Source organism: Oncorhynchus gorbuscha, linkage group LG11 (assembly GCF_021184085.1).
Source record: "Oncorhynchus gorbuscha isolate QuinsamMale2020 ecotype Even-year linkage group LG11, OgorEven_v1.0, whole genome shotgun sequence".
Taxonomy (NCBI): Eukaryota; Metazoa; Chordata; class Actinopteri; order Salmoniformes; family Salmonidae; genus Oncorhynchus; species Oncorhynchus gorbuscha.
In genome coordinates, this window is record NC_060183.1 from 45073982 (window position 1) to 45091016 (window position 17035).

The 17035-nt window shown below is 44.5% G+C and overlaps 1 protein-coding gene across 4 annotated transcripts in view; it reads right to left on the reverse strand.

Annotated features, from left to right (window-relative positions):
• Positions 1–335: 335 nt before the first annotated feature.
• rai14 (retinoic acid induced 14) overlaps positions 336–17035 on the reverse strand; it is a 44017-nt gene continuing 27317 nt past the window's right edge. For 3 of the 4 annotated variants that reach the window (XM_046369779.1, XM_046369777.1, XM_046369778.1), the window contains 13 exons: positions 14928–14985; positions 14058–14128; positions 9276–9382; positions 8852–9039; positions 8480–8517; positions 7693–7779; positions 7064–7153; positions 6718–6867; positions 6272–6373; positions 4526–6061; positions 4153–4314; positions 3289–3354; positions 336–3193 (listed from right to left, as the gene is read on the reverse strand). In XM_046369779.1, coding sequence (XP_046225735.1) covers positions 3107–3193; positions 3289–3354; positions 4153–4314; positions 4526–6061; positions 6272–6373; positions 6718–6867; positions 7064–7153; positions 7693–7779; positions 8480–8517; positions 8852–9039; positions 9276–9382; positions 14058–14128; positions 14928–14985 — 2742 coding nt within the window. In that variant the 3' untranslated portion in view covers positions 336–3106. The remainder of the gene's footprint in view (positions 3194–3288; positions 3355–4152; positions 4315–4525; positions 6062–6271; positions 6374–6717; positions 6868–7063; positions 7154–7692; positions 7780–8479; positions 8518–8851; positions 9040–9275; positions 9383–14057; positions 14129–14927; positions 14986–17035) is intronic. The other variant, XM_046369780.1, reaches the window with a different exon arrangement.

The following is a 17035-nucleotide window of genomic DNA, read 5'->3' on the forward strand; positions in this document are numbered from 1 at the left end:
TATCTAATAGCCATTATACATATAACACACGACATCCATGCCTGGGGAAACCTGAGCCGCTTACCATTTCAACATCCATCTAATGCTCTACTTTTTCTAAAAAGAAGTACGTTTTCCAGAGAACAAATGATGTCCACCTGCTTTACGTCACCAAAAGTGGTATGTGTTGAAATCAGAGCTAGTCATTCTTTAATTGTTTGGCAGAAGCCCCTCTGTCATCCTAATTTATTATTGATTAGGGCCCTTGGGCTCTCTGGCAGGGGTTGAAATAAAAAGCAATCATCCCCACAGCCAATTGGATCAATACACGCCATATTTATGGAAAAGGCAACAGGCGAGGTCTTCACAATTTATTGAATTGGGTGAAAAACAACTGGCAAACAGACACATCAAAATCAGTTTCCATTACAAAAACAGTTGTAAAAACAACAGGAGACAAGGGGCATCTCATCCGTATCCCTTTCTAAATTCAAAACATTCAGGCAATGCTTATTAACCTCTGTCACAAAGAAGAAAAGTCTTCTTTTTTTAACCTTATTAACAAGAGATTTAGATAAAGTCATCGAGTGACCTGGGATATAACTTCACTCCTGTCTTCATCATGTTCTATTATATTCTATTGCTCCGGTGTAGTGGATCATCCTCAATAATTTAGGCTGTGTTTACACAGGCAGCCCAATACTGATATGTTGGTCGTTTGCCCATAATTGAGCCACCTGTGTAAACACAGTGAGGAGCCCAAAGAATGCTGAAACCACAGAGTACAGCACTGTGGTGGTATGTATAGGTTCGGGTTATGTATAACATCCATAACTGGAGTCATCCTGCATATCACGTGTCTGTTGTAATTGCACATCACTGTGATCACTATGGGAGTACACTGTGTAATACATGGCAGTCAATGTAAGAGTGTTCAACCCACTAATATACTCAACTATTTCTCATTGGATGCATCTTCAGCATTGTTCCTTGTACCAGTTTAGTGGTACAACTATAATGGAGCTTGTTTTCCAAAGAGTGATGATGATTTGTAGAGGTCAACAGTGGCAGTGCAGTTCGTACTATTACCAGGCCACAATGATACAGCACCAAATTGGAGCCCTACTAATCCCGGACATCCAGAACAAAATTATTGCGTAATTGCGCCAGGAGACGTGTTTTAAAAAATGTACTAACGAGACCACTAAACTAGAACTAGAGCGTCTAAAATGTCCGACCGTTGTTTCAACGTAATCTTCTCACGTTCGCACACGCCAACTCATGGACCGTCTATATTCGGGTTGCATCCGATTTACTCAGCCCAACTCACTAGCACTCAGTGCACACAGAGCGATTAGCGACGACATCATCACGTGATCCAAAAATATGACAGACATTGGATGAATAGAACATTTTTATATGTTCGGCTGTGTATGAAAATGTATATAAAAACAAATCTAATCTGCCCCAGCGACAATTATTTAAATAATTCAATGGATGTGTGTGCACAAAGGTGACGATTTAAGTGTCTTTTTTGGACTTTTTAAATATAATTTCTCTATTGTATCGTCTATGTGAATTGTCTTTCTTGGCCGGGCATCAGTTAAACTGCAGTACCGAAGAAAGACTGTAGGTGCAGTCGAAATCTTGCTTCTAGATCGGAACAATGGCCTCTTGAACAAGACTAGCTAAATCTCCACCCCTTTAAACGGATAAACCAGCCAGTGTTGGGCAAATCTATGGGCCGGATGTCCCCTTCCTAAAAACGAGAGCGCCTGCGAAATCGTGATTTGTCCAAATGATGAAGAATCTGCTTACCAGAACAAAGTTCCTCGTTCGTAACGCATCCCAGTCTGTCGACAGATGCTAGTACCATTATGTTACGTGCATCTGTCCACCGGAGATTATAGCCATATTTATGAGTAATGAACTTCGTGTTTTATGGTGCTTACTATACCTACTCTACTGCTCATGTACAGTATGTGGATGAAGTGGTTTGAATGAGGCTGAGCAACAGTCCAAAAGACTCACATGCTGCCATACCAAGATAGAGTAACACTGAAATAGTTGGTTGTTTCACCCCCCCCACCCCCCCCAAAAAAAAAAATATATATGACTACCTGCTACAGTTCTTACACTATAATGATATTACAAAATGAGGGAAGAAGATCAAGAATCAAGACAAGTCTGTCAGGCTTCAACACAGAAGGAGCAGGCACATGGGACACAAAAACTAAGATGTCCCGGATGGGACAGGTAATCTGCTGAGGCAATATGGAGTTTGAATGGGAGTACAGCATGATGAAAGTGCATTAGTCACATTGGTATTTTCTGTCCTCAGAGAGACACTCCCCAGAGATCTGATACCACCTCACCCTTCAAGTACTGGATCATTGCTCAATAAATATCATTGTTGACGCAATGGGGGGTTACATTACTCAAAAGGTCGATTCTGTTCATAAAGTCATATTGATTTAAAAAGCCTCCAAGGGAATATGGTGTAAATGAGGACAAAAACCCCCAGTTGGGTAAAATTGGCATTCACAGATCGCAGACACTAAAAAGGGCCTAGGTTATCACACACAATATTGAATTTATACAAAACCCCCAAATAGGGTTGTTAAAAAATACAACTACCAAACTTCTTTGTTTTAATTTCATAAATGTATCTAGAAAAAGCTTCCATACATTTGAAACTATTAGTTTTCATAAACATTTTATGCTATTAGGAAAATATTGATAAATGTGTCGAAAAAGCATTTTGCATGTGGTTGATTTAGGAAAAATTGCATGCAGAGGTCCCAAAAATTGGATTATATCATTGTCATGAAAACCAGAGTTACAATTAAAAACTAATTGACAACAATACAAAACTAACACTGCTAGTTCAAAGATAGGATGCCATTCAAATCTATTGACAAGGATTCTTCATATTGTAGCTCCCCTCTGAAATAATTTGTAGACAAATGAAGAATCATTATCTTTGATTTTGCTGGACGTGTGTCTTTGATGGACGGATGCGGCACACATGTGTGACAGGCCATGTAGGTTAGGAGACCAGCGTGTAAGGATGTCGTTTCCTTGTCTCCTCTCCAGCACTGGCAGTAGATAGATAGGCTGCTCCATCTCAGACACTTAATTTGGCTTCTGTTGGCATTTTGCACATCCTCAGAATCTGCTTCAAGGCTTTCTGAACGTCCTCATCCATCTGACCCTATGAGGAACAAAGCAATGACGTAATACCATTAAAACCACATCTGCTCCATTTAATATGAAATCACAGAGTACCCAGTATGCATAAAAACGTACCTGAACGGCGTATAGGAGATGCATCCTGTATACGGACACAATCTCATGGTGCTGCCTCTTTGACTCCTATAGTAAAGAGATGCAGAAACAGGCTAGCGCGTTAACCAATTGGTTAGTGGAATATCATACATCAGCTATAAAAACCATGATGAAACTGCTCAGAATCATGAAAGATAAGCAATAAACCAAAGACTGAATATTTTAGGCAAACACCCAGCAGTGACCGAAACAGAAATCATAAATTACAGTAGACGTCCTTCAAAGATCAGCATCTACATGTCAAATGTCCTTCCTCAGAGCCATCTGATTTGCACAGTACATCCAGAGGAACAGGGTGGTCAATGGCTAAGGCCTTGATCACACCGACAGCGTTAATGCGCAAACATATTACGCAGCATCATCTGGATGTGTGTGCAACAAAGGTTCAACATTCAACTCCTGCTACCATTTCTGTCAAGCCATCTACACATACAGTTTGATGCATAGGTTTGATAAAGCCAACGTATACACCAACGTGTGCAGCCTGTGACAAGCAGTGGCAGATGGTGAGATACAGGAGGGTCCCGTTTGGCCTCCCCTGGACCAGAGGAGGATGCCCTGTATCAGTACATTACATCTCTTGGCTCTAACACGGAGGCTAATCATGACAGTACAGAGATCTTAATTTCAGCACATAATTCATCGCAATTCCGCTTCCAACTGTCTGGCAGTTGTTCCAGGAAAGTCCTTAGTCGAAGGGATTTGTGTAAACAGTGTATCCTGTCTTCTCTGACGCTATCGGAGTGAGGGTGAATGTAGTATACTGATTCATGGTTGAATGAGCCATATTAGCTATAGTGTGAAGGTGTATGACTCACGACTCACCCCTAGCTGGTACTGCAGCTGCTTGACTTGCTGCTGTAGGTTGTCCAGCTGCTGCTGCTGCAGGGTCTGCTGTCTCTTGGCAGAGCCTGCACTGTAGGATAGCTGAGATAGGCTGTTTAAGGCATCCTTTAACTTCCCCACCTCTCTCGACAGGTCATCAATCTGAGACACAAACAACGCGGGGGATCAATACAAGGAACGAAACTGTCTATCATATGGCCACAACAAAATAAAATGTCATGAGGAAGCAAAATAGAGGGATAGCTTTCTAAACTCAAAGTATTTCCTTTGCCAAACCAGGGAAATTTGCTATATCATTACTGGTGAACATTGTACTAAACACTCTACCAACAGAAAGCTGTAACTTACAAACCTTCTTATTCTTCTCTCTCTCTGAGCTGACGTGTCCCTCCACCAGCTTCTTCAGCTGAGCTATGGCATCCTGGGCACCTCTGAGCTTGGTGCTCAGAGCGTGGTTCTCCTTCTCCCTGCTGACGGCCAGCTCCTGCAGGGCCTCCCTCTTGCTCCTTCCCTCCTTCAGCTCCTGCCACGCTGCAGCCGCATCCAGAGCCACCTCATCCTGCTTCCTCAGGGCCCCCTGGAGAAGCTGCGTCAGGTGGCCCACCTCAGTCTCCAGACCCCCTCTCATCTGCTCGTGCTCCAGCCGTGATATAGAGTCGTCCGGTGTGTGGTCCTTCTCCACGGTCAGTCTGTTCTGTAGGGCGTCCACCTGCAGGGCCCTCTGGGACAGCTGTTGTCTCAGAGCGTCTGCCTGGTCCTCCAGGTCCTTGATGGCGCTGCCCAGAGAGGACACCACCTGGGTGTGGTCAGCTAATGCCACTGACCCCTGGGCCAGAGCATCAGCCTCCTGCTTCAGGAGGGCGATCTCCTCCAGAGAGGCTGAGTACTTGCCCTGTGTGTCGGCTAACGATGCCTGCAGCTCCTCCACTCTGCTCCTCAGCGTGTCCTGCTCTTTGACTGGGGAGAATACAGGGCTGCCAGGCTTAGACTTGACAGCCCGGGTCTCCTCCAGCTGGTTCCTGGTGGAGCTCAGTTCACTCTTGGCCTCGCTGTAGGACTTGGAGAGCTCCAGCAGGCGGCGCTGCAGCCCATCAATAACACTCCCCAGCTCACCCTTCATCTCCTCAAAGTCATTAGCTGCAGCCTCCACAGGGACCGTCCCCCTCAGCGCCTCCTGCAGCATCCTGATTTCCTCCTGTGCCTCCTTGTACCGGTCCACCAGCAAACTCTTATCGTGATCAGAGCTGTGGTCTGCTGCCTTCAGCCTGGCCTCTAGCTCCCTGATCCGGCCTACATCCCTCTCCCTCTGCTGCCCTGACTGGGCCAGCTGGGACCTCAGCTCTTTCACTTCCTGCTCCAGAGAGCTTCTCAGTCTCTGGAGCTCCTGCTCTGCCAATTCTCTTCCTCCAGCACCTCCTCTTTCAATCTGTGCCCTGAGGGCCAGCACCTCCTCTCTGGCCTGCTGGTGTTTCTCCTGTGTCTCCGTCAGCTTGGCCTGGAGCTCTGCTAGACTCTCAAACAGCACCTTTCCCTCCCTTCCCTTCTCCTCATCCTGCTCAGGTATGAACCTGGCATGGAGTGTGCGGTTCTCCTTCTGCGTCTCCTGTAGTTTAGACTGGATGCTCCCTAGGGTCTCCCTCAGCAGCCTGATCTCCTCCTCGCCTCCCTCCTTCCCCCCCTCCTCACTCTCTTCCTCCTCCTGTCTCAGGGAGGTGATGCTGAGCTCCAGGGCGGACCCTTCAGACATGTCCTCCTCGGTCACTTGAGGCTGGAGCAGGGTCTCGCTGGGGGACTCGTGGGTGGTGTGGTAGGAGGCGTTAGAGTTCATACTATCTGGACGGGACGAGTCTTCATGGCCCCCCTCACCTCCCTGGGGAGATGGACGCTTCTACAGAGAGATGGAGAGATGAGAATTGAGGAAAAATAAGTAACCACTGTTTAGTCGATTTTTAGGATCTTAATGGATATTTCTTATGTAGAGTGACAAATTATAGTAAACAAAACACTGGTATTACGATTGACAGAGAAAGGGCCTATTATCACTATAATGGGATATCTACGCTCTTGGAATGACGAGTTGTTTCGTTTGACAGCTTACCTTGAGTATCTGGGCTAACTGCTGGTTCTCCAGAGACAGAGCAGTAATCTTTGCTTGTAGGGCCACTACTAGAGCTGAGTCTACCTTCCCACAGTCCTCTGCCTGTATCAACACAATTATACAGTTAACCTGCAATGGTTTGGACTACCAGGGAATATGTTAAGTTCTTGGGGCATCTCATGAGACTTCCATAACCTTCCATTAGTACATGTAGTAATATTAGTCAACAGTGTGGGTGACTGTGTGGGGTTTTGAGCTACAGCAGGACAGTGCCCTGGAGCAGGCAGGATTCTCTACCTGAACATCCCTAGCCATTAAAAACACAGCACAGCAGCTGTATAAATGGGTTCCAGAGAGATAGAAAGGGGACAGAGAATGCTAGAGGCCTGGGATCAAAGCAGCGCAGGCAAGTGATATTAAAGGCCTGCGCTGTAGCTGTAACTCGCCTTGGGCCCTGGCTCCGTCTCCGTCTGGCTTATAGTCACAGTCTGGTCCACAATCTGCTTCAGATCCTCAATGGTCTCTAGCAGTATGCACTTCTCCCCCTGTAGCTTCTCTACCTCCTCCCTCAGAGACACGCTCTGCAACTCCTCCTCCTGAGACCGAGAGGGGATGGGATGGGGGGGACGAGAGAGAGAGAGCGAGCAGTGAGCAAAACCAACATAAACAAAAATATTGACACAGAACAAAAACATGACGGGCAACAACCAAGATAATACTTTAGAGAAAATAGCTTTTAAATGAGAGCCCTGTAATGACTTCTAAGAAATGATTGAGTGTAAGTGCATGTACCTTATAATTGAATACTTTAGATCCAAAACATTTACTGGAAACCGGAGTTTCATTTGGGGTCATGTACGCGGGAGAGTTGGGGCTCGACATCTAGAAAGTTTGGAAACATAAAACATAAATGACATTTCTCAGTGTTTACTCCTGCGTTCGGAACTAGACCTTTCAGTTACAGTACTTCAGCAATAGTCAATACATACAATTACCCTGAGACAGACAGAATAACAACCCTAATGCACTGAATACAAAGAGTCCTTGAATGAAAGCAGTAGACAAGCAGGGTGAGGGTCCAAAACATTTAAGGACAACACTGGGTATCCAAACAGATACAAAGGTGAATTACATTTCTTACGCGTTTTGCTCTATAAGACACAGTAATTACTACTGGGAATTCAAACAGACACATACGAGGTCAACACATATTATAACGTTCAAGAACTTAATTCAGAGTAAAAGTAAAGCGTTACCTGACACAAACAGGGCTAAGGATCAATCAAAAGGGAAGCAGATACATAGATAGCCACACAGACGGGAAACTAACAGACCCAAAACAGACAGGCAGACTGATTGACAGGCAGGCAGTCAGACTGACAAGTAGGCAGACTGACTGACAGAGAGAGACATGCCTTTACCTGTACAGGACTTATGGGAGGTGGAGGTGCTTTTCGTTTTTTGGGAGTTGTGCTTGGATCGCCACCTAATCTAGCCACTTGATCATGCTGAGGTGTGAGTGAAGGAGTGGGAAGAAAGAAGAACAAAAACAGAAGAACGATCCCGCAGTGTTTAGTTAGGTTAGCTAGTGAAAAAGAAGAATCAAACATTTGGAGAACTTGTAATCAAAGAGAAGGTATTTATCCAGGAGTAGCAAGGGCTTGGAGAGTAATCTGTTTAGCTAAGGTGTTAGATTCATGCTCATACATTGTCCTGTTTTGGGGTGGCAGGTAGCCTAGTGGTTAGAGCGTTGGGCCAGTAACCGAAAGGTTGCTGGATCGAATCCCCGAGCTGACAAGGTAAAAAATCTGTTGTTCTACCCCTGAACAAGGCGGTTAACCTACTGTTCCCTGGTAGGCCGTAAATAAGAATTTGTTCTTAACTGACTTCCCTAGTTAAATAAAAAATAAAATACATGCTGCTTCAAGTGCATTTCAAAACAAGTTTCATTGTGTAAAAAAAACACAAGGTTTAAAAAGAAAGCTAACAATCTTATTCAAGATTGATTGTTTAATGATGATACTGTGGCAAGAGGTTGGTTCTGACTGTTTCATTTGTATTATTCCTTCTGATTAGACTAATAAGTGTAATTTATCACATTCATATCAAGTGAATGTGTGTAGGGTCAATGAGCAGGACAACAGGTTGCAGTTGTGAAGTTTGGAAGAAGATAGCAAGATTGCAGAAGCTGAAGTACTGGTAACTTACCTGAGGAGTTTTGGGGGACTTTGGAGACTTCGGGGTGTCTGTGAATGAGGAGAGGAGAGAAGGGGGGAACAACATTCATGGGACAGCCTGAAGATGGCAGTGTTGGGTCAATTCTGCATAACAGGCAAACTGAAAAGCTGCATTTCAAAGCTTGACCACAAAGAGGTCAATGATGTACATGGGTAGAAATAAATGTGTATTGTTGAGGGCAATGGAGGACTGGAGTTGGGAAACACTGTGCATGAATGTCATAACTTCCACACACCTCAAATAGATTTGAAGGGAAATTAAGCCTGAAGGAGTCTGCTAGAGTCTCTGGTCAACTGCCTCATACTAGGCACGATCCAGTAATGAAGACAGTTCCTGTCTCACCTGAGTCGGAGTGGGCCTTGTGCAGCGCTGCAGTGAGGACGGCCTTGACTTCACTGCTGCCAGACATTTTGGCGTAGTGCAGGACGTCGTGACCCAAAGAGTCCACAGCCTGGAGGTCAGCTCCTCTCTGGACCAGAACCTCCACTACAGACACACTGCTGCTCTCACTGGCCAGCATCACCGCTGTCCTGTATCACACAGTCAGAAATAGTATTGTCATTGTCGTCATCACAATACTCATCATTAACATCATCACCCTCCTTCTCACCATCATCATCACCCTCACCATCATTCTCACCATCATCATCATCATCCTCACCATCAAGGCATTATAATGTAACGTGCTTGTAGACAACCCTGTAATGATGAGATGAAGTTATGAAGTGGAAGGCACGTGTGATCTGCCAGATGAGTCCTCCCCTACCTGCCGTTGTTATCACACGCGTTGACGTCGGCTCCCCAGTCCAGGAGGCTGCCGCACACCTCCGTCTGGGCGTGTCTGGCGGACAGCAGCAGGGGGCTGAGGCCATCCTGCAGGACCCACACATCATAGTTCACTCACAGTAACAGTATCCTGTGTAGATGGCCTGTTCAGATGCCTTGATCATAGCAGGTGAACACAGAAGCACACATACGGCCCCAAACCGACATACTGACGTTCACTGTTAAAGGATCCACAACCTTGTTTTCTCGGGAAAGGAAGAAGTGGGAGAAGTGATTGGAATGTAAGCGCGACAGTACATATTCAGCTGCTGTACACTATAAGCATTGTTTGGTCTGCTGCAATGAAAACATACGAGACGTATAGCACAGAGAAAAAACAGCTGTTTCGCTCATGTAGTCTACGACCACAATGCAATTCCTAAGACGACAATTGGAGCATTGACGAGTGGTAACAGGCTGGGCTACATCCTTCAGCATCCTGCTGAAATAAAAGCAGGACTTTATAGCGCCAGCCTCCACTCAAACAAACCAGAGCAAAGGACTTTTATTATATTATTTTGGCATGCGGAGTTAGCCATTCTCCCCCACAGCTCAGAGAGGGAAAATGAGAAACTTTACTCTACCCCCCGCTCTCTCACACACACAGACTCCTTCGTACACCCCTCCACACACAGCGTTCACCGTCCCATGCACAGACAGTCCTCCTTATCAAATAATGTACACAACACATATGTTCCACATATTTTCTAGATTCCTTTCCTTATATCCTTTCTTTCCCAGGGTTTGGCTTGTCTTAGTAATACGGTTTAGGAAACTGACACCTCATCAAAAGCAGAGGCAGGCAATATCTACATGCGCAGCCTGTCCGCTTCACAGGACATTACACACACTGCACTGGGCGTTGACTCTTAACACAATCAAGAGGATTTACACAATTTCTGTCTCACTGTTAGATGGAACATTTCTCGAAAATCACATATTATCCCTGAAAGCTCTCGGAAAACACATTCTGGACGAACCATAAAAAGTGAAATACACTTCTTTCTTTTTTTAGCTGACACTAAACTTCATACAGATGTGGAATCTTAGTTTGAGCAAGTCTCCTACAGCAGGTAAATAATCCCGCAACAAAAGGAAATATGAATTATTATGTGGATTATAATTCATGGACATTTTTGTAGCGGTTGATATATTTTTCACAAGGGAAAATCAAGTCTGAAATTTCTAAGTGGAAATGACAAACTTTATGGAAGCCTTTTTAGAACCTTGAATTCACAACAAACAAAAAATATTTCCTGTGTTGCAGGAAATTCTCCTGACAAATCTCTGACCAGATTTTCCCTTGTGAAAAATGTATCAGTAGGAAATTCTCCTGCAATGCGGTGATCAAATTAAGATACCTATACCTTCAAAATCAACATCAAAGTAACTTAATTACTTCTAACTTCTACCATACACTAAAACCAGGAGCCAGTTTAAAAAGCATTTCACCATTAGCAACATATTGTCCCCAGAGATACACGTCACATACCATAACTAGTAGGTTGAGTGATTTCTCTGGTGATACCTACATTTCCAAGACCTTGTCTAGACGCTGACTACCAGCTCTGTCAAGGTGATGAGGCTTCTGACAGCCAGGTGTGAGAAAACTGACAGTGACAGCTCTTATTCACCATGAATGACCTTGGATGATTCTCTCGTGTATAAAATGGAACCTTCCAAGCTGTTTAACATATCCGACGTTCAGACCACACTCTGGACAGTTAGACCATATTCTTTGTCACTGGGGTGATTTCTGGTAAATAACATTGGAATCTTTTCAGACCATACTCTACAGTTTTAGTTAGTGTGTGTGTATGTCTATCCAGGTGTAGGTTCTTAATTTGATAATCCTGTTGCAGGAGAACTTTCCAGCAATGCATGAAATGTAAAACTTGTAGGCTATTTGAGGTTTAAAAAGGCTTTTAGGCTATTTGAGGTTTAAAAAGGCTTCGGACTTGATTTTCCCTTACAAAAATGTATCAACCCCTACAAAAATGTCAATTTATAATAATCCACATTTCCTGTTGCTGCAGGATTATTTTCCCGATGTAGCAAACTGGCTCAAATTAAGAGAGAACAGATCAACCTTGGTAGGAAAGAGGAATGAACACTAGCCATTCAGTGTAGGTGTGACAAATACAACATTTGACACATGAGGAATCTAAATGGGGTTCAGAGATGTGCCAGATTTGACTGGGAATGTGTCAGACTTGCTTAGTGTTAAACGAACACACACCACAAAGGGCAAAGCTATTATGTGGGTTTCTAAGGGCCTTATGTCATGTATTTACCAGCCGAAAGTCCTAACTTTGGTCTTGAAAACAGAACAAGACAAAAGTCCTGCTTTCCTCATCTCTGGCAGACAAAGCCCTGGCAGGCGCAGAGTGTGAATGTTTTCCAGAGTGTGAATGTTTTCATACCCCTCACAGTCTGGGGGGGGGAAACAAGGGGATGAGAAATACCTGGACTGATCCTCATGCCTAAATAAAGCTACAGTATGGCATCTGTGGGTTAGGCCAGCAGAGCAGAGGCTGGCTGCCAGGGCCCAGGAGGCTAATGTAACAATCGAACATTAAAACCATGTGTAATCTCAGCACTCAGCAGGGTGCACCACAGAGAGCTGTGGCTAAGGCTGTCTGGTCCGACACACAGAGATGGGGAGGGTTAACCATGAAGGAGTGCCCAGGGTCCTAGCAAAGCCACATTGTTACAGCAATAATGTGCCCCACTGGCTATAGTTTCCCTTATTTCTACTCCATTCGCTCCTGCATTTGAGAGGCCTGCGTGACTACAGTAAGTACCTCATCACCATCCTCTAATGGTATTGACATAGTTCTGTCTCTGTGTGTTTTATCGGTGCGTTGACATGAACATGGATTACAGCCAACCACACGGTAAACATTCCCCCCTCTGCGACTGTGAATGTTCAAAAACCACCAATCCCAGGAATTCTCTCTCTGTTACATCATTTTGTCAGTATTTACAGTATTTAAAGAAGATATATAGGCATGTGGCACGTCAAGTATTAACAAGTTGGCATGTTCTTCCCAGCGCTTTCTGTTAGAAGAGAAGATGAATGAGTTCCAGATGTGAGCGAGACCAGGATCCAGGTTCACCCTTCACTGTGAACCACGGCTATAGTGGTGTTGACCTACAGTAACACAGAGTAAGAGCAGGCGTTAGCTACAGCTCCTCCCACTGAATGTGAAATGCAGCCAAATGAGGTACTTTGGCTTGACGTGTGCGCTGCTGATGACTGTCTCCATCACCTCCTAGTGAGGTCATACTCCGTGAACTTAACAAAACCTCTCAACAAGGATACATACCGCAGCTGACTGCCTCCCGCGCCCGACTGTTTCTGAACAGCAGGCTCTGCCCACACACAGCTAAAGTACCGCCATTCAGATGGCATCAAAGCCCATTTGGATCGGATTGGATAGCCCTCCACCATTACCCGCGATTGTTTCTGAGAGAGACTTTAATTGCTGCAATAGCTCTCTAACAGAAACACAACATAGTTATCTTGTGTGTTTATTATCCGGAGGATACAGACAGGATGACAGGCTCACAGTAATGAAGATGTGTCAACCAGGGTTTGAGTGGGGTGAGAAAGCGATGCACTTTAACAAACTCTGACTGGTGTGTGACTCCCTCCCTGGCCCTACACAGCACCCAGTTCCTTGGAGTGCATCAGTGTTCCGTGCTATTTCAGGATGAAGGAGGGTTGAGGAGAAGCCACAGCTGGATTGGAGAGGTTTGATATCTACACTGCAGCACAGCTCTTTTTTCTAATACTTCCCCCATCAAACGCTAACGTCTTTGATTGGGCCAAATTGACTCATTTGTTAACAAAAGAGTATCGTAATTCCTATCTTGTTTTACGAAAAATGCTCTATGTCAACGTTATAGACTTGGCAAAAGTACAAGGAAATGCAGGATTTGAGAAACGCTGAGGACAGCGGATGTAACACAAACCCTCACGAAAGGAAGAGTATGCTTCTCTACGGAGTTGAATCAGAGGTTCGGACTGTGCTGTATTGGATATTACTGAGACATACAATCTTAAACATGTATCCCCGTGGTAGACTGGCAGTAAATTACTGGATCAGAAGGACTGTAAAAACACTACATAAATAAAAGCCCTCACGGCCCTTTATATGACCCCGGTGCTGCAATTAACGTAATTGGAAGTAACATAGGGATTTTTATATGAGTGTGTGCTGGGAGTGGGTTTGTCAGTGAAACTGGCGGGAGGGAGACATCTTGTACAGCAGGGATGTGGCATCACGCCTCCCAAAGAGGTGGAGGAAAAACAACACCGAGCTGAAAGAAACCACAGACATGTACAATGTCTCCATTGGAGACCACAAGCCCAGCTACCACGATACAAATACACAATGTATGCCTCACACACAGCGAAGCCCCAACACACATACACACCGTTGACGCCACAATAACACACCATCAACTCCACAAACACACACTCGCATGCACACCCGCACGCACACACAGTCAGATGTTAATTTGCTGGTCATTTTTTGAGGCACAGCGGAGCCAGTACAGTGGGACTACTCCATGCGGCATTTATGCGGAACAGCCTTCTCTCAACCCACAGGGTAGTAACAAAACTTCAGGCCTGGATATTTCTTTAGTTGAAGACGATACAAACAATAACTTGACGGAGAAAACAGCACTGTATCTGATCCAATAACATACGTACCGTGTCTTTGATGTTTACCGGACACTTGTGCTCACATAAGGTTTGGACAATCCCAATGCTTCCACTGGCAGCTGAGGGAGAAAAATAAGATACATGGATTGATAAGCCCAAAATGCCCTGCCCACCATGGAGTTATGTACGGAACGAATACAAAACGCCACGGCAGGTTATTGACTAACTGAGAGCCGTGTCAAAGCTCTCCCACAGGCCCCCGGCATGAGTCCTCCTATAGCAGCTTGCTCCCTGAATAGAACCCTACTGTGTCCAACATGGTGCAATTATCTTGCAGTCACCCATAAATGGACGTTGGAACCCGGGAGAAAGAAACCTGTCAGTAGAGTCTCTTACTATGCAATTGACATGGCTCTTTTTACTGTAGTCTTTGATCCAAGCTCCCGCACCTCAGATAAAAGCATCCTCTGCTGGCCGAAGCCTCTCTAAATGTATATGTTCTTTAGTAAAGTATGGTTCACCCCAGGCACAGAAACATTCCTGTCATATACTGTATAAGACTACACCCGAGGTATAGTCTAGTCTTATAGTCGTGGCCGCTTCTGTAATCATCAACAGGACTTTGAGCTGAGGTACAGCAGTGAGATGCTTAGAGGATAGGCTATCTGCTGCTCTGCACCTAAGAAGAGGAATCATCAAGCCATTTTATCCTCCTAGGTTTGATGGTCTCAAGTAATACAAATAGGATCTCAATCGATTTCTGATGAACATCACCATTTCAGTGGGAATCTTCAATGCCCAAGTTACAATTTTCCCAGAGCTGATGCCTAGGGATGCCCTATAGACATAAAGTGTCATACATTCATGTAGGCATTATAGAGGCCTTCTGCATACAAGTTATTCCTAACCAAGTCTTACCTGCGTGATGAAGGGCTGTCTTCCCTGAGCTGTCCAGAGCATCCAACACACATTTACTCTGGTGGGAAAACACAGGCTTAGGTTAACATCTATATCACCATATTATTTTTCCATCACTGTTATATTTGTCTTGAAAAATTGGTCTAAGCCTTAAAAAGGGGAACCACGGCAAATTTTGGAAATTTGTCCAAGTGCCTAAACCTCTCTGCTTAGTGTTGGACTGTCTGTCAAAGTGTGCACCGCTCTCACTCAGGGAGAGCGAGAGAGCCCCTCACTGAGCACTAGATAGAACTTTGTGGAATACAGAAAATATACGGGGGGGGGATGTATGTTCCGTCACAGCAAAAACATACTAAATCTGGGAAGACCAATCATTTGTGCGATGCAACATAAACATTGTATATGATACAACACAGGCACGAGATAACTCCTCATAAAACACAACTCTGTCAACGTCAGTTTTCAAAATACACCCGTCTTTACCACATCACCCAGCATGCCTTTTATTATGTCTGCTAAATGACTTAAATGTAATGTAAATATATTATAGTCCTATAGTCACTCGGGAAATATATACTGAAGCAAATTTCACCCACGTTTTAAATAAGAAAATATTTGCATACCTTATGGGGTAGCTAATCCAGCCTAGTTTCGAGACAGAGATACTGAAAGTTTATGAAGACAAAAGCCAAGCGGACACGTGGAATTATTTTATTTGAATGGATGGTTGACATGACAGAAAGGTATGAGGATATGTTTTTATCGAAAAGGTGGGTAAAAATGTTTGCTTCAGTATACATTTTTTCACGCACTAAAGTTGAATATGTTGTTGTGTCGCACACGCATTTTCTGCTTGGTTTAGGCTACAGAGAAAGGGACTGAAAGAGAAACGGTCTGAAAATAGGATTATAATAAAAGGTGTGTTATGTCATAAGGACATCAGTCAATTCAAATACATTCATTAGGCCCTAATCTATGGATTTCACATGACTGGGGAGGAGCTCAGCTACCGGGGAGCCAGGCCCAGCCAATCAGAATGGGGGTTTTTCTCCACAAAGAAGGGCTTTTATTACAGACAGAAATACTCAGTTTCATCAGCTGTCCGGGTGGCTCTTCTCAGTCAATCCCACTTGTGTAGAAGCCGGATGTGGAGATCCTGGGCTGGCGTGGTTACACGTGGTCTGCGGTTGTGAGGCCAGTTGGAGGCACTGCTAAATTTTCTAAAATAAGTTGGAGGTGGCTTATGGTAGACAAATGAACATTAAATTATCTGGCAACAGCTTTGGTGGACATGCCTGCAGTCAGCATGCCAATTGCACACTCCCTCAAAACTTGAGACATCTGTGGTATTGTGTTGTGTGACAAACCTGCACATTTTAGATTGGCTTTTTATTATCCCAGCACAAGGTGCACCTGTTTAATGATCATGCTGTTTAATTTAGCTTCTTGATATGCCACACCTGTCAGGTGGATGGATTATCTTGGCAAAGGAGAAATGCTCAGTAACAAATTTGTGCACAAAATTTGAGAGAAATATACTTTTTGTGCATATAAACATTTTCTGGGATCTTTTATTTCAGCTCATGAAACATGGGACCAACACTTTACATGTTGTGTTTATATTTTTGTTCAGTATATTTTGAAAACGGTCAGTGACAGTGTTGTGTTTATGAGAAGTTCCCTCATGCGCGTGTTGTTGCACGTGCAGTAAGCCACTGTGGGCTTCTGTTTCCTGCTTGCTTGGCTGAGACCTCAGAAAAGGTCCAATTGGGAACCCGTGAGCACAAAGTTCTATCTAGCGCTCAGTGAGGGGCGCATAACCTTGTGACGCAGCGCTCGCTCTAGCTCTGCCTTGCTCTCCCTGAGTGAGAGAGGTGCACACTTTGACAGGCAGTCCAACTCTAAGCCAGAGAGCTTTAGGCACCGTTGTAAGCCATTTTTTAGACGCATTTTCATTTGGAATTAATGGGAGTGCCCTTGCATCAGATTTCCGACAGTGTGTCAAGTCAATCTGTATGGGCATGTGGCTTAGCTGGCCATTCAAGTGACAGGCAATACCAGAGAGAGGGAAGGATATGTATTACATCTGACTTCAGCTTCCCAACTGT